The 27,882-nt window shown below is 35.0% G+C and overlaps 2 protein-coding genes across 2 annotated transcripts; one reads left to right on the plus strand and one right to left on the minus strand.

The window, feature by feature from the left end:
* Window positions 1-11,438: 11,438 nt before the first annotated feature.
* On the plus strand, window positions 11,439-14,181 carry LOC140756739 (uncharacterized). The gene is made up of 3 exons (XM_073092286.1): window positions 11,439-11,798; window positions 13,510-13,663; window positions 14,006-14,181. Exons 1-3 carry the CDS (start codon window positions 11,439-11,441, stop codon window positions 14,179-14,181), a joined length of 690 nt encoding a protein of 229 aa, XP_072948387.1.
* Window positions 14,182-14,624: 443 nt separating this feature from the next.
* On the minus strand, window positions 14,625-24,295 carry LOC140756546 (facilitated trehalose transporter Tret1-like). The gene is made up of 9 exons (XM_073092068.1): window positions 24,156-24,295; window positions 23,405-23,514; window positions 18,953-19,072; window positions 18,313-18,468; window positions 17,791-17,958; window positions 17,191-17,320; window positions 16,451-16,680; window positions 15,901-16,095; window positions 14,625-15,411 (listed from the first exon to the last, which is right to left on the minus strand). Exons 1-9 carry the CDS (start codon window positions 24,214-24,216, stop codon window positions 15,160-15,162), a joined length of 1,422 nt encoding a protein of 473 aa, XP_072948169.1. The 5' UTR covers window positions 24,217-24,295; the 3' UTR covers window positions 14,625-15,159.
* Between the last annotated feature and the right edge of the window lie 3,587 nt (window positions 24,296-27,882).

The following is a 27,882-nucleotide window of genomic DNA, read 5'->3' on the forward strand; positions in this document are numbered from 1 at the left end:
TATAAAAGAACACATAAATGTAATAAAACTATATACAATATTATGTAGAAGTGTCAATGAACATCCACCGTCAATAAACTAAATAAAAAAAAAATAAAAAAAAAATACACTTACCTCTTACCTGAACACTAACCTAACTTACCTGAAATAATTTAAATAAAATAATAATAATGATACATTAAAATAAACATCACATAACATTTAATAACACTTCTGTACAAATAACAAATTAAAATGTATTAAAATTAACATTAAATTAAAATAAAACAAACAAAAATAAACGACTACGCTCACCTTTCTAACTTTAACATGAAGTCGCATCCAGCCGGCACTATCGCTACGTTACCTTTTGTTAACAGATTCCGTCTTTACCGCCGTCGCAGTGTTGTTTATAAGTAAAATCCACATAATTTTTGCAGTCTACCCTCATGCTCATTACTTATGAATGTATTTAATCTTAAGTTCTCATTTAAGTGAATTGTAACCAATTCTTTTGAGAATAAATGATCTTTAACCACAAAAACACGAAATCGAAAAAAAGTGCGGAGAAATATCGTTTCATTCGTAAATGATCTAAAAACTACATTTTTATATACACCAAATATACGTACACCAAAATAGATGACAGTGACCATTTCAATTGTCAAAACTGGTTACATTTTTTTGTTAGGAGTGAGTAATCTTTACTAATCTATGTAATCATAGTAATAAGAAAGGAGAAGACCGTAATTGAATAATCTTTCGTCTTCCCGTTCCTTAGTCTAATAGTTCCCAAATTCATGAATTTCATGAATCTTTACATCGTCTGCATAAACAGTTTAAATAAAAAAAGTTACATAATATTTACATAACTTTTATCTCTCTCTTAAATGTACAAATGTGAAATTCCAAAATTTCAATAAACAGCAATGTCTTTCATACGTAGATAAATTAGTCACCCTAACTTCTTACTTTCGCAAAACCTTCTCCAGAGCAAATTGTAAAACCACAGTTGTGTATGTAGCAAGACCAGCGATCAGGTGAAGAGGTAGCTTAGAGTCCACCACGAAGAGTCGACAGGCTTCCATTCTCTCGAACATGAAGCGAGTTGCTCGGTCTACGTTCTTGCTCACGATTCGTGCATCAACTGCAACATGCAATAATAGGTTATTTCACTTATCCTACATTCTTATCTAAATAGGTTTTGAAGGCAGACACCTTTGTGGTTCGACTCAGACGGCACTCCCACCACACTTATTTATGTCTCATAACAGCAGCTTTAAGCGCTGCTGTTCTGATTTGAAGGGTGTGGTAAGGAAGACATACTTAGAGGTAGTGGCGCATCTGACGGCCGACCTCATGTAGAAATATCTAATCCTATTTGGGGTTGATTACAGATGTCCATGGGCGGCAATAATCACTTACCATCAAGTGGACTGCATGCTACTCCAATATTACATAAAACGGGTTTCCATTTGAAATTTTAAGTGTTTTATACACATGTGATGGCAACGCGAACAAGCCTTCAAACCAGAACCAAGCAGTACCAACTCTAGTGTTATCGACAATGTACAAACAGATGTAGCGGTTTCATTGTAAACTGCTTTAGTAAAAGCCTATTTAATTATGCAAAATATTATCATCGATACGATAGCTAAGTGATGCTGCGATCACTTTATCTACTTTGCTACGAAGTTGATTTTGAATCTTCAACCAAATAAGCATTGATAATATTGCGATCTGGATCTTAGTGTTTGTGTCATGAATGAATAGGTCATGTCATAGATACTTTAATCGAAGCAACGTTGGAACCATAGAAACGTTGATCATACCTGAACATTCCTTTCTCATCATCATCAAGCAATCGACTTGAGACAGCTTGACAGTGTCATAAAACATTTGACACTCATAACTCAGAGTACAAATGCACAGCAAATTCTTAATGACCCAAAATAATACAGTAGTTAGAGCAAATATTGAAGTTACAGGCTGAAAAAAACAAGGATGAGATAACCAAAATACAAGCTTCTTTGAACCAGTAAAATCTTTTTCGAAATAGATTTTATCATACGTATATTTCGGCTGCACTGTAGTAGCTAAACATCTCAATTACAGTTTGTACGTAGATAAGTGAATGTACGAATATTTCCATAACATGAAACAGTATCTGCAAAGGAATATACAATTATATTAAACCTATGTTCTAAAAATATACCATTTCAATTATATTTACTGTTCAAGTAGACTTCATTCAAGAAACAATACCGGAATAACTATAAGAAATTAAATCTAATGTAATCTGACCTAAATATATCCTTACCATAACGTGAAACACTTTGGCATAAATAATGTATGAATTCAAAATATCAACATAAACATTACAAATTCTCTTCCAAATAGCGTTCTCATTTATATCTCTTTCGTTTGACCTACGATTTTTCATTCTGTTCAGAACATATTTTCTTTCCTCATTCCATGTCAAAAGCAACAACTTTAGTATCTTTATAACCCGAGTCGCATATATAATGTTCATATCGAAATGAAGCAAAATACTTAACAAAAGTACTTCATACGTTACTCGCACAGATTGAAAAAAATGAGAAGTGATAATACAGAAGTAAAACAGGATAATTAAGACAATCTGAATCCTTGTAATAACGTTGAACTTATGGATATGTCCATAATTGATAAACGAGAGATTTCTAAAGATATTTTGAATACGCACAAGGAGTTGTATATTTGAATCACTGTAACACAATGTAATGATAAAACTGAGGAAGAAACCGAAGGTGTAGTAGATAAAATCGAAAATCGGTAGAACAGTAAAGAACACGGTTTTAGTGTAAAATCGGCCAAACAAAATAGAATGAATTAGATGCAACATTACGATAGCTAATGTGCCCATGAAACAAATAAAGTTTCTATAAAAACCGTTCTTTTTGACTATATTGTTACTGATCACGTATATTGGATTAAAAAATATTAACTGCATTATATTTAAAGGCTTAAAAATTGCTTGAATATCTTTATCCAAAACATTATTAGTCACTGTACGCATTTTGTTATTCACTGATTTATTACTACTAATTATTTCACTGAAAGCAATTTTTCATACGATCGTTACGCTTCTAAACTAATTTGCATTAATTTATAATTAAAATAGACGGGAAAAGCTTCAAGCGTCTTGAAGGTAGAGTGTTATTCTATTGTTACATTAATACAAGGAAAGTGGTATACTAATGTATTATTCAGGTTTCCCTCGTCGTATGCATTAAGTAATTAAATGTTTAATAGTTCGACCTTTGATATTGACTTTTGTTTTAAATTTTGGATGAAGTGTCCATTATTGACTGTGTACTGCTATTAATAACTCCGCCGCCTACTGACATCTGTAGATTACAGGGGGTAGATACCCCCGATAAGATTTGATTTATACCTGAAGTCAGCCACAGATACACTGTTACACCTAAATACTAAGCTGGAATTCCTTGGAAAAGTATATTATCCTTGCCGCATTCTTCAAACCCGAACACGGTAGCGCTTAAAAACTTTTTTTTTGTTTACGAGGGGTTACCTTCAAAAGGAACCAGGTACCGTGGGAGCGACGCAGGGTTAGGTGGGATTCTCACCTCACTAAAACGCCGGTGGCCGTTCTCGGCGCTGCGTAGAGGGCTCCGGGATCTCCAAAGGAACGCAACCGGAGTCCTCTTAGCGCGTTGCCCCGATGGGCTCCGCCCAGGTGAGCTTGACGCTCGCCACACCGTCTGATGCGTACGACGGTATGCCACCACACATACCGCCGTCCTCCCCGGGGCCGCTGGCCGGGCAGTTCGAGCTCCCACTCTTACCGCCCGCAACACCGGAATCCCCCTTTTAGTCGCCTTTTACGACAGGCAGGGGATACCGTAGCCCTATTCTAGTCCCGAAACTACAGCGCTTAAACACTGTTATTATAAGGCAGACATAGGTGTAGCGGTGGTGCCGCTTGAGTCGAATAGAAGGAGTTCTACAACCCTCAGAATCTTAAATTTACTAACACAGTTCCTACGCAGTGTGGACATTTAACTAAAACTTATTTAAATTAAGCGGCAGAAGATTGGGGAAGCTCAGTCTGCGATGCCAATTCACGTTGTGGATCTTACAAATTATATAATATGTTGTTCTGATACAATTTTTTAAAATCTTTATTTACGAGTATATTTTTGAAAAAGGCACACTGCTATACAAATTTCTACCTCATATATTCAGTGAGTTTTGAAGTGCACGGTCGGCATTCATCTCATTATTTACCATCGTAGAATTCATAAATAGTAATTACATACAATTTTTTTTGTATGATTATTTTTTGTATGATATATAATTTAATGAGATGATTTAGTGAGATGTAAAATATGTAAAATGAAAGTGAAATGAAGAAGTGAAGAAATACATTACAAAATAACTTTTATTGGATAATTACTTAACCCTTATTTTGGTATTACTCATACTATTAGAAATGATGGTGCTAACGTGCTAACACAATTTCATTATTATGTAAATGTAATATGAACTAATGGGACGGGAAATGGACAGGGTAACAAAAACCAGACAGTGACAAGTCAGTATAATTATAATACCATAGACATGTCATATAATATATTGAATAATGCCCATAATAATCATAATGAATTGTTCAATTTATCAAATGTTTGCCTACCAAAGATCAAAATTTGGTCAATTGCTGCTAATTAGAAATGTTAATTTTTCATCCTCCGGTATCTTGAGTCAAGCGTCTTTGGTACGCAAAAATGGATAAATTTAGTATTAATAACATGTAAACAACTAAACCGTTTCTTGTCTCCCATTAGCATCGTCTGATTAAAAACTATTATACGTAATTAAATATGAAATAGACTTTTATAAGTGGATCACGTGAGTGACATGAAGTGACAAGATCACACTTTGTTTGATCTTAGAATTAATCCCAATTTCAATTTCATTCAAATATTCAGATATTAAAAAGTAAACAATAATAAAATCTAATCCAAATTCCAATATCAATTTGCCAAAAAACCAACGAAGTCAATAAATCTTCACTTGTTTCCATCGCGCAAAACTTTTTCAATGGCAAATTGTAAAATCACAGTTGTGTATGTAGCAAGACCACCAACCAGATGAAGAGGTAGCTTAGAGTCTACCACGAAGAATCGACAGGCTTCCATTCTCTCGAACATGAAGCGAGTTGCTCGGTCTACGTTCTTGCTCACGAATCGTTCATCAACTGCAACATGCAAATAGACTATTGCAATCTACTAACTTTGATCTCATCCAGCTTCTCACCTGGGAATAAATAGTTTTGCACTTTCCTCTTTTGATTCTGAACTGGTTGAAAAGCCAGATGGGATATTTTGGTAAAATAAATGCAATAATACGTGTCATGTCCCTTAGATTAAATGTCAAAGTTTTATACTGCTATCTTAAGTTTATAATTGAACAGTTTTGGTATTCGTTGAGGTATAGTTTAAATAATATACTTATAGCAAAAACATTTGAAATCTACATTATAATCATAGTGCTGCCGCAGTGAAATTAAGAACAAGGTACATCTATGTGAATTGGTTATCCAATATCCTAACCTAACCTACTCTAAGATCGATCATACCTGAACATTCCTTCTTCGTCATCATCATCAAGCAATCCATATGACACTCGCTGACACTGTCGTAAAACATTTGACACTCATAACTCAAAGTGCAAAGGCACACTAAATTTTTTATGATCCAAACAAATACCATTGTTAGAGCAAATATTGAATTTATAGGCTGAAACAAAGAAATGATAGATGAAACGAAATATGAAATGCATAGGAGAATAAGATGTTTCTAACAAACATATGGTGACTAGCTAATTAACCTTTGTTTCAAGTACAAGATGATAAGTAAGTCATGAAAACAAATTTTCAATTCGTGTTATTAATATTAATAATAGAAGCAGAAACATAGAATAGTAATAATACAATATGAAAATCGTTTCAAACTATCGTAAATTAACCTCAAACAAGGCAAGAGACTTAAGAACTTAAATACGTTGCTTTCCTGAGGTTTATGAAAAAATCTGCCATTTTTTTGGAATTCCATTCTACTTACATACACGTCGACTGCATTGTAGTATGTAAACACCTCAATTACAATTTGTACATAAATAAGTGTATGAGTGAATGTTTCTACAACATAAAACAGTATCTGCAAAAAAAACATCTTCTATTACATTAAACTTCTTTAAATAAATTGAAACGGTACAAAATTTTCAACTTAATTTTAATACATATGTATTTACCATTACATGAAAAACTTTAGCATAAATAGTATATGATTTCATAATATCAACGTAAATGTCAGAAATTCTCTTCCAAATATTATTATCGTTAGCATCTCTTTTTATTGATCTTTTATTTTTCATCCTGTTCAGAACATATTTTCTTTCGCTATTCCATGTTAAAAGCAACAACTTCAGTATCTTTATAACCCGAGACGCATATATAACGTTCATATCAAAATGAAGCAAAAATATTAACAGAATTATCTCACACATTACCCATACAAAATGAAAGAAATGCGAACTTATAGTACAGACGTAAAAGGAGATAATTAAGACAATCTGAATCCATGTATTGGCATTGAATTTACGGACTAGTTGTTGTTTGATAGATGTTAGACTTCTAAAGATACTTTGAATAAGCAAAAGGAGTTGTATATTTGAGTCACTGTAACACAACGTTATGCAAAAACTGAGATAGAAACCGAAGCTGTAGTAGATGAAATCAAAAATCGGCAAAACACTAAAGAAAACGGTGGTAGTGTAATATCGTAGATACAAAATAGACCGAATTAGATGAGAAATTACTACAACTGTTGTGCCCAAAAAACAAACGATATTGCCGAGAATACTGTTCTTCTTGACTGAATCGTTCCATATTATGTACTTTGGATTGAAAAATATGTACTGCATAATATTTAAGGGTTTAAAAATAGTCTGAATATCTTTGTCTAAAACACGATTGGTCACTGAATGCATTTTGATATTAGAGCTTTTATCTTTTTCACTTTTCTAAAATACTAGTATAGATGGTTATAAATTGATTTGAATTATTTATTATTGAAATAGTCTGGAAATGCTTCAGCCGTCTGGAAGCTAAAGTGTTATTCTATCGATAAACTAATATCAGGTAAGTAGTTTACACAACTGATGTATTATCGATGGCTCAACCCGCGCAGTTTGTATTAAGCAACTAGCAGAACCCGCGGCTTCGCCCGCGTAAGAAAATATGATATGACATACAAATAATTGTAATCGTAAATTTGTACCTTTAACAATTTTAACGATAAAGTAGCATTAATATTTAATTAATAAAAGCTTTTTTTTCGTCACTGTGTACCTAAATTGGTCAAGGTTTCTTCAGAAACATACACTAAAACTCTAATTAGTGGACTGTAATTAAACTTTATTTAAAATATAAGTTTCATGTAGGATACAATATTTATTATTTACACTATTCCATAGGAACCGTCCATCTATGGGGCCTTACATACAGTGGTTCTTTCCAGGATCTCTGACTGGGCGATTAGAGCTCTCATTCTTACCACCCGCAACTCCAGAAGTCCCCCTTTAGTCTCGTACGACAGGCCGGGGATACTGTAGCCCTGTTCTAGCTCAAAATTTTAATCCAAGATCTATGTATCTATCACATCACCATCACTAATCCACGCATAACCACAACCATACCCCACGGCAGGACAAAATGTTGGCACATAGTGTGTCCAAAGTAGTTGCGACGTATCTAATCAGTATACCAAAATGTAGGCCAATTTGAACAGACTTACGCATTATCATATATAAAATTTGCACCCGTCCACGTGGTCGTGCATTTGTCTGAATAGACGTTATCTGAAATTTCACGTTTCTAAGTTCGAACCTAAAAGATTCCCGTATACATACATATAACACTTCCTTTACCTCCTTAGTAGAATTTCAAAAACATCCTATGTACATTGTACATATGCATCAATAAATACTTTATCAGCAAATTTCTGAAAGCTAATATTCAACACCAGCGGTCGGCAACCCGACACCCACGGGTGGTGTGTGGCCCGCGACTTTCCCTTGTGGCCCGCGGGTCTGTGCGTTACTAATAATTGGCCAAGTGCAAGTCAAACCCACACCTTGAGGGTTCAGTACAACCAAAATTTTCATTTTTTTAAATTTCTAGTATTTAATATTGCAGCAGCCATTAAAGTACACACATTGTGAAAATTTGAACTGTCTACCTCTAACGGTTCAAAAGTTAGTTGGAAAAATAACGAATAGCAGTTTGTTGTATGGGGTCCCCTTTTTGTTTTCAACTTTATTTTTTATTTTTTAGTAACTGTTGTTATAGCAGCCACCGTTATGCAACCTCTGTAAAAATTTGACATGTTTATCTATTTCACATGTCTATTCTATTGTCCAGAGATAGAGCCCTGTGACACACGGACAGACGGACAGACAGCGAAGTCTTAGTAATAGGGTTCCGTTTTTATCCTTTAGGTACGGAACCCTAAAAAACCGCTGTTCTGCACTTCAGCACGCGCAATACATTGCCATGTTAAAAATATATGTTACTACGGCCCGTGGAATTTTGCCCTACACTAAACTTCTCTGCACTCTGTTCTTTTTCCAGACACGCCAAAGGAAGTAACTTCAATAACGGTTTTTAAAGAAACTTTCTTTAGTTATAGCACCCTAATGGGGTTGATTGTTGAGTTGCTAAAAATGCTGAAACAGATGTGTAAACAGAAAGGCATGATGCATACACCCTTTTATAGCCGTCTTAAGGGTTGATCTAAAAAAAATAGTGACTCAGATACTTCATTAAGTCCAATGATAGTTTTTCATAGTGGTTGCATTCACGGATTATAAAATATATAAAGTTCCAACCCCTATTTAACGACCTCAAGGGTTGATTTGGTGTGTGAAAATGGAAAAATAGTGATATATTATTTACAACCAGAAAGAAAAATACCAATTTTCATAGACTTTGCTTCAAAATCTGCGGACTTCTAAACGAAGTTTCTACCCCTATTATACCCTCATAAGGGTAGATTTGCCATAAATCGTGTTAAAAAAGTTCTATCATTCCCAACCAATTACATTTTTTACCGTCCTTGCTTCCAAATAAACGGTTTTGAAAATAAAATTCCAACCCCTATTAAATAACCTTTAGGGTTGATATTCCAAAAACTGTTTTATAGGTATCCTATTATTTTCAATCAGAAAGCCAAATAACAATTTTCATAGGCTTTGCTTAAAAAGCTGCGGACTTCTAAACGAAGTTTCTACCCCTATTTTACCTTCTTAAGGGTAGATTTTACATAAACGGTGTTAAATAAGCTCTATTATTTCGAACCAGAACGCTAAATGCTGTTTTTACAATCCTTGTTTCCAAATGAACGGATTTTAAAATAAAGTTCTATACCCTATTAATCGAACTTAAAGGTTGATTTTCCAAAAACGGTAAAATAGGTCTATTATTTACAATCAGAAAGCTGAATACCAATTTTCATAGACTTTGTTTCAAAATCTGCGGACTACCCAACAAACTTTCAACCCCTATTTTACCCTCTTAAGGGTAGATTTTCCATAAATGGTGTTAAAAAGTTCTACTATTTCCAACAGGAAAGCCAAATGCAAATTTTTATAGACCTTGCTTCCGAATTAACGGAGTTTGAAATAGAATTCCAACCCCCATTTAACGACCTTAAGGGATGATTTTCCAAAAACAATGAAATAGGTGATTAATTATTTTCTATCGCAAAACCCAAATACCGATTTTCATACAGTTTACATCAAAACTGGGGGACTTTCATACAAACTAACAACTCTTATTTAACCCATATAAGGGTTGATTTTCCCAAAAACGCTAGAATTAAAGTTCCACTATATCTAATCAGTAAGGCATTGACTAACTTTCTTAGTGCTGGCTTTCAAATTGGCAAATTCTAATATAAGCTGTCAACCCTTATTTTAACAACTTAAGGGTTGATTTTCCAAAAACGATGAAATAGGTGTTTAATTATTTTCTACCAAAAAGCTAAATACAGATTTTCATAGAGATTAGATCAAAACTGGGGGATTTTCATACAAACTTACAACCCTTATTTAACCCACATAAGGGTTGATTTTCCATAAACTGTAGAATTAAAGTTCCACTATATCTAACCAGTAGAGCAATGGCTAACTTTCATAGTTCTGGCTTTCAAATTGGCAAATTTTATAATAAGTTGTCAACCCTTGTTTTATCAACTTAAGGGTTGATTTTCCAAAACTGGTGAAATAGGTATTTAATTATTTTTAATCGAAACCCCAAATACCCATTTCAAAGAGTTTACATCAAAACTGGGGGAATTCCATACAAACTTACAACCCTTATTTAACCCACATAGGGGTTGATTTTCCAAAAGCGGTAGAACTAAAGTTCTATTATATCTAACCAGTAAGGCAATGGCTAACTTTCATAGTGCTGGCTTTCAAAATGGCAAAATTTAAAATAAGCTGTCAACCCCTATTTAACCACCTTTAGGGTTGATTTTGAAAAAGCCCTTAGATTAGATTTTTATTACTTTAAATCAGAAAGCTAAATACCAATTTTCATCCAGTTTGCTTTAAAACTGACGGACTTTCATATTAACTTTCAACCCCCATTTAACTCCCTTAATGGTGGAATATCAAAAAATCCGTTCTTAGTGCGCATCTACATTATAAAATAAATCTATATTCCAAATTTCATGATTGTAGCTTCAGTAGTTTCGGCAAAACCTTGATTAATACGTTTCGAACGTGAGTATCTTTTCGCTTTTATATATATAGATTAATTGCTTTATTGTTCCACCTTTAATAATAACTCTTTCTTATTAATGATCCTTAAATTAACTTTTGTTTTTAATTTAAGACAAATTTTTAGAATTAACCGTCACTCTAAAAATATTATATTTTTTAATAACTATTTGTAATTAGTGATTAAGTCTTTGTCTATTCAAAACACAAACTTACAATAACAAATTAACAACACATCGAAATTGGAAAGCTCTTCTAATAATTGTTTATATTTCATGGTCTATTGTTTTATGCTATGTAATATTGCTTTATTTATTTGATAAACAAATTATTAATATATTATTTCGTTCACGGCCTATATAAATCATATAAAGTCAAGAAGAATTCATCAGGTTATATTACAAGAGACGTTGAACGTGTAGCATAAAAATATTTTGAATAATAATTCTAACGAAAAGGTCTACAAATTTATGAACAAGTAAATGTTAAAAATACCAATTTTAAAAAGGGGAAAAAGCAAATGACATTGAACACAAACCTTTTATAAGCAATAGAATAATAAGAAACTGTTTACAAGTTTAAACTTAGTTATTTACTTGTGTGATACAAAGATGAAGTTTTTGAGAAATAGAAAAAAATACCTTGAAAGCAACTATATAGACAAAAACGTTCAAGACAATTTGCTGCCATTAAACGTTATGGAAAGCATCTTCTGCCTCTCAAAATATAGAATTCGGAATAACTTCATACATCCCCGAAGTTATACGTACTTCTTAGTGTCATTACTCAGCAACACAATGTTCGTCTTAATTCATCTGTTACACGTTCTAGAGAATTTTTACACCAGCAGTAAATGTATGTACGCCACTCTGATCTGCCATTCTATCCTCAGCATCATGGCGTTCATTTGTTTCTGTATAATTAACATTTTCCAAAGCAACAACAACGTTAAGCTTATAATCAGGATTCAGGCAATACACGCAATGCTTTATCATCAAGGGCAGAAAAGTCTGAATGAACTAACCAGGGGAAACTGGATCAACGTTATATCGCTTGTAATGAGCTATGTTTTGTTATTAGTGCTTCATATATATTATGTTAAAGCAGATTTAACTGTAACACAATCACTATACCTGTTGTCATTAATATGTTTTGATGTGTGCGTGACATATTCTACTAGAGTTCTAAAGTTGATAACGAATTGTTTTAAACTGTGGATCAAGGAAATGGAATCTGTGAGAGATGATGTGAAGTCTGAAACGTATTGCAAGAAAATGTTCCTGACTTACTTAGATATACTGGATACTTTCAGAATATTCAAGTTTATCTTTCGACTGCCGGTGAGTTTTTCAATTTTTGATGGAAATAAAGTGTTTTAAACAAGCTTGCTGTTAAGCTTGCTGTTACGAGTATATGAGACATTGTGGATTCTATGGAATATGGTCTTCTAAAATCAACCCTAAATAGAACTGAAGTCCTAGTGGAGATACTAGTTACAGATGCTTAGTAAATCTGGAGTAGTAACTCCAGAGGACTAAGTTAGAGCGCGTTATAGGCATTTCCGCAACTTAAAGAGATCTTAAGGTCTTCATGCTAATACTTCAGTGCAGTGGTAGAAATTATATTCCCCATCTCTCCCATCTTATGATTCCAAACCTCCATAGAGCCCTTAAATAAAAAAATTCAAACGCAACGCAAAAGTACGGAATTTGTGTAAACTAATCCATTTCTTTCTTTATTTTTAGGTCTTGCTTCATATCACAGATAGTTTTGCACATGCATTGATCCATGTGCATCTGATAATACACTTGAGTGAATTAAATATTCTTAACCACTCATCTGTAAGTAATTACTATACATAATATACACTCATAGATTAGTAAAGATTACTCACTCCTAACAAGAAAATGTAACCAGTTTTGAGAATTGAAATAGTTGCGTAAAAAAGTTTTGCCACGTCTCCGTGCTAAAGTGTCCCTAAAATATTTGAAATTCTCATTTATTTATTATGTTCATTACGCAGTATTAGTTATTTATTCGTAATTTTTTCTAAAAATGTTTTTTTTTGCCAAGAATTCGAAAAATAACTGACAAATCAGCTTTTTGTGGCTTCATTCAATTTCAAGGCGAAGTATATTTACTAATCTATGCATACACCCTAAATCTTTCAATTTGTGATTGACATCAAACATCTTTTTTATAAAAAGAAGTAGCAAATGAGCATGCTTGTCTCCCTAATGGTAAATGATATCTGAGGCTGCAGATGCATTGCTACCCATAAGAAACACCTCGGATATGTATGTCTCCCTTACCACACCCTTTTTTATAATATAATATTATAGGAGTAGGAGACAAGCATGCAGTCCACCTGATGGCTACTGCCGCCCATGGACATCTGTAATCAAACCCAGATAGGATTAGATATTCCTATCTGAGGTCTCCCTTACCACACTCTTCAAAACCTAACCTAACCTAACCTAACACTGCTCTTATTATGCAATCGGTGTGGCGTTGGTGCCGCCGAACGAGAGTCGAACCACAAAGGATTTCTTTCCCTTCAAACCGAACAACGCATCTCTGAACACTGCTGTTATTAGGCAGATATATATAGCGCTGTTGCCTCCGGAGATGAGACCCAGAGGGGTGGAACTTACCAATTAAATGTTAAATTCCTTCTTTCAGTTCTTCACCTTCACAGCAAGGTTATTCATATTCGGTTGGTCGTTGAAGAGCATTATGTTGTTATGCTTATTTGTTAAAACCGTCGAGGAAGTCTACTTAATGGTTCACAAGGTTGAAACAACAGTAATCCTGTCCCTAAGCTACAGAACTGAAGGTAACATCTTTGATAAATGGATACCGGTAAAGAGGTAGAACCAGTATTATCCTACCAGGAATATACTACCGCCGTACCTATTTTTAGCCTGAAGCAGATTTGCGTTGCATGCATGCCGGCAGACTTATAGGAGGCGACCACTTCAGTACGCAAGAGTCAACGAATCTTTTATAAGCTTCAGATAGAAACATAGTCTATATACAAGTTAATTACATAAGCCCACTGGCTGCAGTGACCACAGGTGGACTGCAAAATATGCAGGATATAAACTTATACCAATAAAATGACTATTGTTTTCTATTTGAAACAAATTGAATGAATTATTATTACACTTTTCTACAGATTTTGGCTACATGATTCTTCTGAAGAACGTAAGGCGAGTGAACCGAGCGGTCTTCAGGAAGATGTCGGCGTGTGGTCTGATGGTGGTGGACGGCGCGGTGCCACTGCGGATCTTCATACAAGTCGCCAATTACACTATAGTACTGTTACAGTTTTCTATTACACTAAATAAATAATCCCAATGTTAAAAAGTAAGCATGATTAAACAAAAAATCAACTACTTCGAAAATATAGCCTATGACTCTCCCACTATTTTGACGAATTCACACTAGGAGTCTAAATGCTAAAATCCGAATCTATGGGATGTAGTGCTTACCAAAGAATGGCACATAATATACTTACATACATACTCTCGTAAAACATTACCCACCGAAGTTAGGTAAAAATGTATGCCTTTGGAGTCAGAAGGAAAATGGTCCTAAGGATATTGGAGAAGTAACAATTACTTATATCTTTTATTGTAAAAAATATATTTCTGATAAATAAAACGCAATGAAAGAGAAAAATCATACATTACAAGTAACATATTTATAAAATAAATCTGTGATTTAATGACACATTTCTTTCTCGATAGCACAATAAGCTTATATTAAGTAACAGATGAGTTTCTACTTCTTTATTAGGTTCATAAACATTAAATTACATCTATTAGTAATAATCAGCCTTAACCAATTTTTGCTACATTTTAAAATTTGACATTGAAAATATAGGTTAAGATTGCTTAACAATAAAGGACGATACACAACTCTTCACTAATTGCAGACTAGATACTGAATCATTAAAAAAGAAAAATATTGTTTATTAATTATCTTAAGAAACCTTAAAGGGGGTAGAACCCTCTGTGGTACGACTCCGGCCGCACCACCTATTTCTCAGGTTTAGTGGCACATCTGTGGACGACTTCAGCTAAGAATGTCATTTCATCTGAAATTGATAACAGATGTCCATGGGCGTCAGTAACCACTTACCATCACGTGGAACGTATGCTCGTCTGCTACTCTTATATTATAAAAAAAAATATCTAATATAACATGTTTACATGTATCTTATTATCAATATTACATTATGTTAAATTGCTCTATTCTCATTATTTTAATTTTCCTAACATCTACATTCACACACACAACTGTCGTCTCCAATATAAGTATTCTGACTTATCCAACCCAATCAGCTTCTTTTTTCTTAGACTTTGGATTTAAGTCCTCATATATCTGGTCCAAAGTCCTGGACTTTGTTTCTGGTACTACCACAAAGACGTACACAGCAGTGAACAGACACACAGCACCGAAGAAGTAGAATCCCATGTAAATCCCGATTAACTTTGCTAATGGCTTGAAGAATAGCAGTTGCAAGAAGTCTGCCAATGATGCTATGGATACGACCACCGCCATCACTGTTCCACGGTACTGGAATAAATAATTATGTATTAAATAAGTGCTATATAAAAGAAACCTAAAATACAAATAGACTTATTGTTAAAAACAAAATATATGATACATTGAACTAACTGCAGAGATTAAGACTAAGATATAAAACATTGCTAATAAATATTTAATAATGAAAGCATATCTAACATTTTTGTATGAGGACCTTGGAAATATCGAATCTCGGGAGCTAGTGATGAAACAGGTATCGATATCGAAATTTGAAGTGATTACAATCTAAAGTATTTAGTGATGTACCTTTGAAGATATTTAAGTATAAATAAATAATTAAACAAATATATTTTCGTTAATGACAGATTTACACATGTTTTTTGTTTTAGTCACCGAGAGAAGTTTTATTCTAAACGTGAGGACATTGTGGTTATGCCAACAAAAATAATTACTTTCAATAGAAAATTTAAGTAGAGATATAATACAGCTCAACGGCATTATTAAAGTAAAAGCAATTACCTCAAACGAGAAAATCTCATTAGCTAGGACCAGCGCAATAGGCTTCAGCCCTGAAGAGTCACTGAAGATGGCGAGGCAGAGGGTGGTTACCGGTATCCAGGCTGGTGCGATAATCCCGTAGTCCTGGATGAGGAACCATGTAGCCAGCATACACATGGTTAGACCACCAAATATAGAAGTTATGACGAGAAGTGGCTGGAAGATAAGGAAAATTCTAAAGTTTGAACTTAAGTTACATAAGGTTCCACTGGACAGGTACTACCGGCATACACATTTCTACCGAATTTCTAGCATTTCTAGGTTGAAGGGTGTGATGACGGCTTACTTACATATAAGGCTTATAGGCATATCTTGAATTTTAGGAGTGGCAACGCATCTCCAATCGACTTCAGGCTTCAATCCCCGGCTTGGCAGATAAATGACGAATTTAGATTTCTGTATCAGTTAGTGCGTTTGTATGTTCATCCTTGTATATGTCCATAGCACCGACGTCACGGGATAGTTCATATAGAAGCTCCACTGTCATAACTATTTATTCTCTAATTCTTACCTTTCTGCCAGCTCTCTCAACCACACTAGAGGCCAGCATGGACCCAGTAACCTGAACAGCTCCGACCATCATTGCCTGTTGGTTGGCATTCAGTAACAGTTTTCTCCCACTTGATGCTTGCGTGAATATTTCTCCAGCAAAGTTTAAAACTGCGACAGCGCCACAAACATCTCGAGCTACTATCACTACTATTGCTATAGTAAACGCTGTTGATAATGTTTTGTCAGTCACTGAAAGAGAAATAGTAACTATACGATTTACTATGATTCTGGTTTTAATGGGTTGATAACGTTAGCTAGTATAAGGCATACTGGTTCTAAGAGATACCAAAAGGTGACCTGTGATGGATTTCATATCTTAAGAGTTGAAAAACATCAATGAACTGTAGAAGTATAACGTTTAATTACCAGCTTAGGTGAATTCCCCTTAATTATTGTATGACAATGCGGCTGAAGCAGTAATTGCCTAGTGGTCTGAAAGACTCGCATTCTAGGGATCTGAGAAGCAGTCCCAGGCACGCGTTTTTGATTTTTCAAAGTTATATGTTAAAAAAGTATCCCAAGAAAACATACATAATTGAGAGTTCTGTAAAAAGTGCGTAAAAGTGTATAAGGAGTTCTAAATGACACAGAAGAGATCTGTATCCAGCTCTATATATGCCCTATTGTGATGATGATTGCTTGTCAGAATTATTCTACTAATGTTGTTAGTAGTTACATTTATTGAATTCTGGTACTTACATATATTTTTCAACAGGAACTTCTTGTCTATTTTTACTTCTTGCTCCTCTATGATTCGTCCTATTTCTTGATTGATGACAATGTCATCTTCTCTTCTATTACGAAGCCACGCTAATACCTTGGCTGCTTCCTGGAAAAGTGTTTATATTCTCCTATTCATTATCTTTTCAAGATACATTTTTTTTTACAATTTTATATGAGTTCAGCAGTTCAAGAGTTTGTTTGAAATTATAAATGGTTTGCACGAACTTTCTTGCCACGGACTTGCAAGATGTGGAATGTACTTCCTCCCGAGGTATTCCCGGAGCGCTATAACATGGTGCTCTTTTCAAAAAAGGTGAAAAAAGAGCTCTCCTAAAGCCGGCGATGCATTGGCGGATCCTCTGGTGATGCAAATGTTCATATGCGACGTTAACTATTTTCTATCAGGTAGCACGTCTGCTTTATCTTTAGATTCAAATATAAAAAAAATATAATAATTGAATTATTAAATTTTAAAACGTACAAAGGAAGTTTCGCCACTTTTGTGCTTGAAAACACTTCAAGACATTACAAATCACGTTATGAACGCTAAATTAATCCCTTTTTACAGCAAATTACCTTAACGTCTCCCTTCTTCACCCAATACGATGGCGAGTCTGGCATGAAGGTAAACAAAACCAGATGACACAGGGGCACGGCCAGGCAAATCCAGAGGATCGTGGGATAATTCAACATGTCTCCAATTATGTATAGTGACAAGTTTCCTGTCGTGATGAACAATGATACCTGATAATCAAACATAATTCTTAAAAGTCTAGTCAACAAGTTCTAAAACATGAATAAAAAATATAAAGCTCCTCAATATATGAAAAATAAATCTCATTCAATTTAAAAAAACGTTTAGAAAAATGGATTCCAAGAATTTTACAGTACAAAGGTTAAATAGCACATTATAATTGTTATCAGTAACGTAAGGTAAAAGAAACAATAAAATCACTTTTTCGTTAATAATTCAAAAGAAATTTAAAAATGATCGGATTGGGTTAACTGTTTTGAAATTCGATTGTAAGATTTGACCCTCAAGTACATACAAACAAGTAAGATAAGTTAAATTAAAGCTTGTAAAAAAGCAGAACATACCATGCATCCTAATGCTCCTCGAATGGAATCCTCGCTAATTTCCTTGGTGTAGACGGTGCAGATGACGTAACAACCAGACATGATGATTCCGACGAGAACTCGAGCCAAAATTAACGCCCACACTTCCAACGAACAGAGTAGAAGAATCCAGATCAACTGAAAGTATGATTCAAGAATTAAAAGAAGAAAATTAATACGCTAATTTTTAGGACATTTAAGTAGCGAACGAGCATGCAGCATCAGTAAATGGTAACTGTCTTAGGCGGTCATTAAACCCAGATAGGATCACAATGCTATCTGAGATAAAGTTGGAATGTCTAAAAGTGCTTCCCTTACTGCCTTCATCAAATCAGAAGCAGCACTTAACTGTGCGGTTATAAAGCAGAAACAAGTGTGACAATGGGATCATAGTCGGATCAGAAGTCTAAGTTTATCAAAAAGACAATTTTATTAAAAAATCTACAGAACATAGATATTAGCGAGAAATCTAAGTCTATGCCACAGAATGTCTGATTTGAGAGGTGTACCTATTGCGAAAAAGGCGCCTTATTTTATTCCAAAGAATATTTTGTGTATTGTGAGAAAATGCATTGACTGTTTAACTTTTAGCTCAAACAACATCATATCGAATTTTACATACAGCGCCAATGCATGACGTCAACATCAACGTTATCTTCCGTCCTAGTCTGTCTCCCAAATACGCCATGCCGAAGTTCGTTGGTACGCAGGTGAGGTATGCAGCACCAGCCATCCAGGAGACCTGGAAAGATTGATTGAAGATTATATAAGGTTGAAGAAGTGAACCAGCATGCAATTCACTTGTTTGTTTTTTTTATAATAAAGGAGTTGCAGATGAGCATGCGGTCCACCTGATAATAAGTGACTACTGCCGCCCAGGGACATCTGTAATCAACCCCAGATAGGATTAGATATTCCTCAGCCTAGAGATCGGCCAAGCATGCGCCGCAACCCCTGAGGACTAGGCTGGAACGCTTCGGAAAAGTATATCTCCCTTACCACACCCTTCAAACCAGAACACAGCAGCGCTTAACACTGCTGTTGTTAGGCAGAGATAGGTGAGGCCGGTGATGCCGCCGGAGTCGAACATAGGGTTCTTGCAAAATATGGCGTTGTTACCTCCCCGATTGAACCATACACGTTTTTTATTTTATCTTTTGTCAAGACATTATCAATACAATGACGGAAGTTTTATATAACGCCTTATCAATTATATTCGGATAATTTACGCGTTATAACGCAAATGGAGCGTTATAAATGTAAAATCCTAAGCGTGTAAAAATAACCTCACGTGAGTAACGAATCGAATTCATATTCAATGGGTTATTAGTCAAAGACGCGTGCAAAATAGGGTTGTCAACTTTTTAAAATTTTGATTTAAAAAAAGCATTATGGAAAGAACATGCGGACGTTTGATGGTAAGTGGCTACTGCTGTCTGCGGACTTTAATCAACCCTATATGGGGTAATAATATGAATGATGTGTGTTATTGAGTTTCTTTCCTTCTTAGGCATAATAAAATACCTTGCGAATATCATTGACGTTAAAAAAATCTGTTAAGAATGTACTAAAAATATTTCTTTTTATTTTTTTCTACGGTCAAACACACAGCTTACACCACCTCGTATAAGCACACTTTTTAAACCAGAACACAGAAGCTCTTTACAATACTGTTATGTAGATTTGGCGGTGGTGTTTCTGGCGTCGATCTATGAAAGGTCATCATACTTCTTACCACAAGTATTAAGAATAACCCACATAGGAATATAGTATACTTCAAAAATATATTATTTTTAGATAAAACTAAAAAAAAAAAACAAAAAGTGGGTTCTAACTATTCAATTCGACAAAGTCATTTTTTGTATCAGTAAAAAATAAATTATAATTAAGTACCTATAAAGTATAATGTACATTATGTATACTATACATGTGCATTTTTATTATATACTATACTATACTCATAGATTAGTAAAGATACTTCGCCGCCTTGAAATTGAATGAAGCCACAAACGGCTTATTTTAGTAAGTTCTTTTTTTGAATCCTTGACAAATAAAAACGTTTTTAGAGAAAATTTACGAATAAATAACTAATTTACGTAATAATTACGTAATTATTTCCAATATTATAGCGTCATTTTAGTACAGAGACGTGGCAAAACTTTTTTACGCATCTATTTCAATTTTCAAAACTGGGTACATTTTCTTGTTAGGAGTGAGTAATCTTTACTAATCTATGACTATACTATACATAAATACTATACATGTATATTTTTAATATAGTAAGTACGAGTACAATACAAAAATATAATTATAGTACGGTTAGCAACCCTGTCACCTGCCAGCTGTAACAAAGTAAATAATGTTGACATTGAAATACCATATGTTTATTCCTTTATGCCTATTCGCATTCTAAAAGAACAACGAACTTCATATTATTCTGTCAAGTGAAGTCATTATCGACCTTTAGGCTGACCACACATTGGCACACATTTCTATTGCTTGAGTGATAGTTCCTAAAGCAACTTGAGATACTGAGCAGTTGCCGGCGGTAGCGTGTTCGCGCGTCAAATTTGTTGCCACGCGGGAATTTACTTTCTTTTCCGTTACACGCATGTTCCACATGCACTCGTTGATTAACTCGATTCAGTCTTTGTGCGTATGCGTGTGCATATAAAACGATAGGATTCTTTTGACATGTGTACGTGTGGGCGTGTTTAACGCACGAAAGGATAAATACCCTCAAGACCTTGCTCTTTACACACAAACGCGTGTCGCACACGCACGCATTATTAACTCACTGCAGTCTTTGTACATATGTGAATTAAACAATAGAATTCAAGAGTATCTCTGAGAGATAAGATCCGCAACGAAGAAATTCGGATGAGGACCAAAGTCATCGACATAGCTCTAAAGGCTAGCAAGTTGAAGTGGCAATGGGCTGGCCACATCTGTCGAAGGGCTCTTCGATAGATGTGGCCTCCTGCAAGGTGGCGCGACGATCTGCGCCGGGCGGCGGGAACTAGCTGGCTGAGGAGAGCCGAAGATCGGGCTCAGTGGCGTGCCTTGGGAAAGGCCTATGTCCAGCAGTGGACTAATGTGGGCTGAAGATAGATATTCAAGTGACATGCGCGAAAGGACATGCATTTGATTTTTTTATTATTGACACGCGGGTCTACACACGCATGCATGTCGCACACTCACGCGTCAATTAACTTGGGGTACTCTACTAGTGTATTTATGGCATGCAAGACAGAAACATCATTAGTGTTACGATAGGATGCAAGTGGTACGCATGACCAGATCCGCGCGATGCAAACCGCGTGACAGGAAAACAGCTCCTAAGTAGAATTTAGCATATTATTGCTAATTTTTAATCAAATATTAATAAATTTGACAATTTTACCAAAAGAAGGATATTTAATATTGGTTTATTCCGCGCGATGCAAACCGCGTGACAGGAAAACAGCTCCTACGTAGAATTTAGCATATTATTGCTAATTTTAATTCAAATATTAATAAATTTGACAATTTTACCAAAAGAAGGATATTTAATATTGCTTTTATGCAAATTTTTGGTTAATGAAGACACGATATCCCATTTTCGTACATTTTTCAAAGTAACGTAAGTAAGTAAGTATTTATGGGTCTGATAAACTATTATCAGACCCATAAATTTTATTAATTGGCATTACTTTAACACTTAAATATACTAATTACCTTTATACAATGCAGCGCATGTTCAAAAAAGCAATTATCCAGGAATACTATACATAATTATTTGTAATCAACCGTAAAAAGTTTCAATCTTACTTATTTTTGTACCTTGAGATATAATTCAATATTTAAAAACTTGTCTTATGTATTTTAATACATTCATTCTTGGCACTCAAAATTTAGATAACATATATCAAGTTAGCTACACACGTATTAAGTTTTCATAGCACATACCTATATTAAGTTTTCGTAATGTAATACATGACTGTCTGTGACCAAAATATGTACAATAAATAAATTTCAACTATAGAATAAGTCACTCGGCTGACCGTCCTTTGATTATTGATGTCAGTGTTTAATCACTGATTAATCAGTTAACTAGTCACACATTAATCAGGTGGTAGGGTTCTACCGTTTGTGGTTCGACTCCGGTGGCACCACCGCCACACCTATTTCTACCTAATAACAATACAACCTACAATACAATACCTAATACAAAACTGATTCACATGAAATTTTGTACAAATGTTGTCAGGGGTCCAAAAAGCACATAAGGTACTTGTTTTCTGTTTTCTCTTGTTTTCTGTTCCCGGGGTATAGATAAAAACAACTTATGACATGAGTTGTGTAAAGTTGTGGAATGCATTGCAAGTGCAAGTTGTGGAATGAACTTCCTCCTGAGGTATTCCCGGAGCGTTTTGACATGGGGCTCTTCAAAAAAGGTACAAAAAGAATTGTCCTTCAAAGATGAGATGCATTGGTAAACTCCTCTGGTGTTACAGATGTTCATAGGCGACGTTGACTAATTTCCATCAGGTAGCACGTCTGCTTTATCGTTAGGCTCAAATATAAATATCCCTGTAGTTCCGGGACTAGAATAGGGCTACGGTATCCCCTGCCTGTCGTAAGAGGCGACTAAAAGGGGGCTTCCGGGGTTGCCGGCGGCAAGAGTGGGAGCTCGAACCGTCCGGAGAGCAACCCCGGCAAGAACGGCGGCATGAGTGGTTGCATGCCGTCGTAAACACCAGGTGTGCGGGAGGAGCGTAAAGTGCTCCCCCCAGGGCAGAGCCCGACCGGGACATCGCGCTCGGAGTACTCGGGTTGTGTTCTATTGGAGATCCCGGATTTCTCCACCAAGCGCTGAGGACGGCCACCGGGGGTGTTTTAGTGCGGTAAAAATCCCACATAACCCGGCATCGCTCCCACGTCGTCGGGTACCTTTTGAAGGTTTCCCCCTCGAAAACAAAAAAAAAAGGCTCAAATATAAAAGAAAAAAGAAATATTGTTGTCATCGACCTCTGACCGTACGTGAAGCCGGGGGTTAAAAGCTAGTGGTTTATATATTTGAGATTTTACATACCACTCCGTCGCTAATCGGGATGTCTTTTGGGGAATCCTTAGATTGAAGTAGCAGGGTCATGGGAGACATCCAGCCCATACTCATCCCATAGCCGAAAGCGGGAAGATTTACTGGAAAACATAGTACTTAAATTACTTATACTTTTTTTTTGATTAATCTGTATTTTTCGGTTGACTCACGTAACGGAGTGGCCACCATATCGGTATGAAATGCAAACGGTCCTATCAATTTGCTTGTTTTTCTTAGTAGGGATATTTTTGTGTATCAATGTCACCCAGGACCCCAGGATTATGCGGGATTACTATAGATGGAGATTTTTCTATGCAGTTGACATTAAATTTATGTAAACGAACCAAAACTCGGTAAGGTTACACTATTTTACTACAGCTTTCCTATCAACCTTCCGTCACCATCATCAGATCAGCTCTATGTCATAATAATATTGTATTATAATCCGATTCACTTTTTCAGCGAGCGAATGCGTTTCAGCTCCATTGAGCTCAGTTCGGTTGAGGATCACTGCTTTAAAATTTAGTTATAAAATGTCTTCCGCATTCTAACAAAGATAAATAAAAGCTTCTAATTATTTATAGTTATTAATATTAATTTTAGCATTGTACATCTAAATATTTTCATGGTAAATTCAAAGTCAAATTAATTTAAAGTAACACCGGTTTAATTTATCACAAAAATGCAAACATTCTCAAAGTAAACAAACCAAATAAAACTGTATAAATAAAATATTACTTACTTAAAATAGCACATAATATTTGATTCACCTTACTCCCTTCACGAAAATAAAATGTATACATTTTACAAACACTAAAATAATATAATTCTTAAAAATTACACAATTAATACACGAAAACGGCACGAAGGCTGTTCTTACAATAATCCCAGTATGCTCAACTGTTACAAAATTATGTCGGTATGCATAAATAAATTACACAATTTTGTAACTCCATTGTTACCGTTTATACCATAGATTAGTAAAGATTACTCACTCCTAACAAGAAAATGTACCCAGTTTTGAGAATTGAAACAGTTGCGTAAAAAACATTTGCCACGTCTCCGTGCTAAAATGTCCCTAAAATATTTGAAATTATTATTATAAATTATTTAATTATCATGAAAATTACGCAGTATTAGTTATTTATTCGTAAATTTTCTCTAAAAATGTTTTTATTTGTCAAGAATTCAAAAAAAGAACTAACTATAATAAGCCATTTGCGGCTTCATTCAATTTCAAGGCGGCGAAGTATCTTTACTAATCTATGGTTTATACGCAATTCTGTAATTTACAATTTCACATGAAAACGATTGAGTTCGTATTTAATATTAATAATGTAATTAATTTTATTTTGTAATCGTTAAATAATACAGTACTATTATAATAACTCTCTGTAATAGTACTGTTTGACATATTAATTTTAATTGTTTGTGATTTGTTTTTAAAAGTGGGTAGATTTTTTTGGAGTCCGGCATTATCAATAATATCGATATAAAATAATCATTGTCGATACGATATTATCGTATCGAAAAAGCGGTATTACCGACGTCGGGATTTTCAAATAATTTGACACTATACACAATGTTTTGACTATTTACCTTCGATCAAGAAGTTGGTATTGTTGATCGAAGCTATTTAAAACAATTATTATAAAAGCTATTTAATACAATATTTAAAACAATTATTCCATGGTAGAAATTGTCGAATTACGAAATAAAAGGCGGTCAAAATTAATTGTCTTAAAAATTGACCATCCTACTAACTTCTAAATTTAGTGAAAATTTTTAATTATTGATTTAAAGCTAGCTTAGCTAATAATTGCTTGATTTTTTTTGAAATTATATAAATGTTAATTATTTTTCACAAAGCTATGGAACTCTCGAAGGTCTATTTATCTATATATGGATTGCTTAATAATACCGCTTTTATACAATTGTTTAATAAAATGTTTTAGTTTGTAGAGTAATTAGATAAGTTTCCAAATCTAGTTATTGTAAATAGCGACATCTAGTGACACGTAACATAATTACAACTACAGTAACTATAACATTCTGTGTAGCTATTTAGTTCTATAGTTGCTCACTAGATGGCAGGTCATGTATGTAGTATAATTTTATTGATAAAAACTATTTAATTTTTAATATCATTTTCAGTATGCGATATATTCTATTCTGTAAACTTATGCTATTTTTTACCCGATGTCTGTTATGTCTGTATGTTTGTCTTTCTTTATACCCTCGGATCTAACAAACGGATGGATGAATTTCCACAGGTGTCATTACATTGTTCTCAAATATCCATGTGTCCTTAGATAGATGTTAGAAAAAAATCTAAGTGCCGGATTTTTGGCGCGAAATAATAAGCCATTTTTCTTTCAAACCAGCACACAGTCTACCTGGTAAGTGGTAACTGGATGGAACGCCTGGGATAATTATGTCTCCTATACCTGCGTTTCCCAACCTGTGGTCCGCGGACCCCTGGGGGCCCGCGAGTATATGTATGGGGGTCTGCGGTGTCATCTCCGGACCATACATAAATTGCTTATTAAATGGAAACGGGCCGCAAAACGAAAAATCAGCAAACCAGTTTTGTTAGAAAAACGTGATAAGCACACGGTATTTTTAAAAATTAAAAAAGATGCATCCAATGATGTATAGCACTATTATTAATTAATATATTAAAAAAAAACAAAAACAAAATACATAAACCGTTCTTTCAAATTATGTTTTGGCTGGGATTGTTTTTTTTTTGGGCCTAATTCTATTAAGGGGGTCCGTGAAAAAATTACTTGATTTCCTAAGGGTCCGTGGACTGAAAAAGATTGGGGAACGCTGTCCTATACGATACCTTCAAAGCGAAACAGTGCTTTATCCTGCTGTTCTTAGGCAGAAATAGGTGCGGCGGTGATGCCTCTAAAACATAAAAACAACCAAATTTTGAACGCAAGTTGAGGTCTATGCTTATGCTAAAAGATATAAGGAAATCACACAACTTTTGTACGTCAATTGTATAAAGCCCGCTCCACATTCTCGCGAGAATCTCGCGAGAACGGGAGAAAAGCACGAGAAACGAGAATGTGGAGCCTATACGAAACGGGTGTTCTCGCGTTCACGCGAGATTCTCGCAAGATTCTCGCGAGAATGTGGAGCGGGCTTAACATTACAATGGACTACATACGACATAAATCAAGATGCCTACGTCAACGTGACGTCATTGTTCGCGCTTCGCCGATGTTGCGGAAAGGTGCTAGGTTTCTACGGATCATCATGTGTCACTTACATCCATTATTAATAATCAATCTGTTTATGTTCTTTCTACCACAGATCGTCGTAAACCTATTGTTGCTCCACATCCAGGTCTCCTCTCATAATGAGAAGGATTATGCTATATCCACCGCGCTGGCCAAGCGCCTGTTGGCAGACTTCACATACCTTTGAAAATTTTTTTAAAGATCTCCCAGCTATGCCGGTTTCTTCACTATATTTTCCTTCCCGGAAACACTACTAATGGTTCTTAAAAAAAGTTCTAAAAGGTCTACCAGTCTATCAAATCACACTTGGTTAACATCATCGTCATCATCATCAACCCATTACTGTCCCACTGCTGGGCACGTCTCCTCTCATAACGAGAAGGATTAGGCCATAGTCCACTGCGCTGGCCAAGTGCGTAGGTAAACTTCACATACCTTTGAGTTTTTTTTAAAATCACTCAGGTATTCAGGTTTCCTCACGATGTTTTCCTTCACCGTTTTAGCAAGTGATAATTAATTTCTAATATGCACATAATTTCGAAAAATCAGAGGTGCGTGCCTGGGATTTGAACATCGGACCCCTCGATCGAGCTATCACTATCTTGGATCAAATTGGTCCTTGGATTAACTTGGTTAACGCGATGGACTATGGTCAAAACCCATCTCATTCTGATAGGAGAATCGTGCCCAGCAGTGGGGCAATAATCGGTTGATGACAACATAACTTTGTAAAATCACGTGCCTAGGACTTGAAACACTGAAACTCACATAACTCTGTGTCGCTCCCACGGCACCGGGTAAATTTTGAAGGTTTCCCCCTCGATAACAAAAAAGGACTTGAAAATCGAACTTTTCAACTGAGTGTCCGATTTTAAAATACTAGAATATATTGTTTTATGTCCTTTTAGTCCCGGGGCCAGAATAGGGCGACGGTGTCCCCTGCCTGTCGTAAGAGGCGATTAAAAAGGGCATCCGGAATTTTAGTAAAAATCCCACATAACTCGGCGTCGCTCCCGCGTCGTCGGGTACCTTTCGAAGTTTTCCCTCATAAACAAAAAAATAAAAGGGCTATAATTTTAAATTTTATATTCCCCTTATGTGTATGCTTCCGCCAAAGTCACAATTTTATTAAACGAAGATAAATTGTCTTTACTACTCACATGACATTTAATTATAATAAGACCAATAGACGTAATTAACGAAAGACCAATTTAATCC

The sequence above is a fragment of the Epargyreus clarus genome, unplaced genomic scaffold (assembly GCF_041222505.1).
Source record: "Epargyreus clarus isolate Ecla_fem2 unplaced genomic scaffold, WU_Ecla_fem_2.2 ptg000035l, whole genome shotgun sequence".
Lineage (NCBI taxonomy): Eukaryota > Metazoa > Arthropoda > Insecta > Lepidoptera > Hesperiidae > Epargyreus > Epargyreus clarus.

What these genes read in the sequence shown, in the direction of transcription:
- LOC140756739 (XM_073092286.1), top strand. Translation starts at nt 11,439, where the DNA reads ATGAAGTTTTTGAGAAATAGAAAAAAATACCTTGAAAGCAACTATATA. An exon ending in AGCTTATAATCAGGATTCAG is followed by an intron (nt 11,799 to 13,509) that starts GCAATACACGCA and finishes TCCTTCTTTCAG; the next exon opens with TTCTTCACCTTCACAGCAAG. An exon ending in CCTAAGCTACAGAACTGAAG is followed by an intron (nt 13,664 to 14,005) that starts GTAACATCTTTG and finishes ACTTTTCTACAG; the next exon opens with ATTTTGGCTACATGATTCTT.
- LOC140756546 (XM_073092068.1), bottom strand. Translation starts at nt 24,216, where the DNA reads ATGTATACATTTTATTTTCGTGAAGGGAGTAAGGTGAATCAAATATTA. An exon ending in GAGGAGCATTAGGATGCATG is followed by an intron (nt 17,959 to 18,312) that starts GTATGTTCTGCT and finishes TTTGATTATCAG; the next exon opens with GTATCATTGTTCATCACGAC. An exon ending in GTTCCTGTTGAAAAATATAT is followed by an intron (nt 16,681 to 17,190) that starts GTAAGTACCAGA and finishes TTTCTCTTTCAG; the next exon opens with TGACTGACAAAACATTATCA.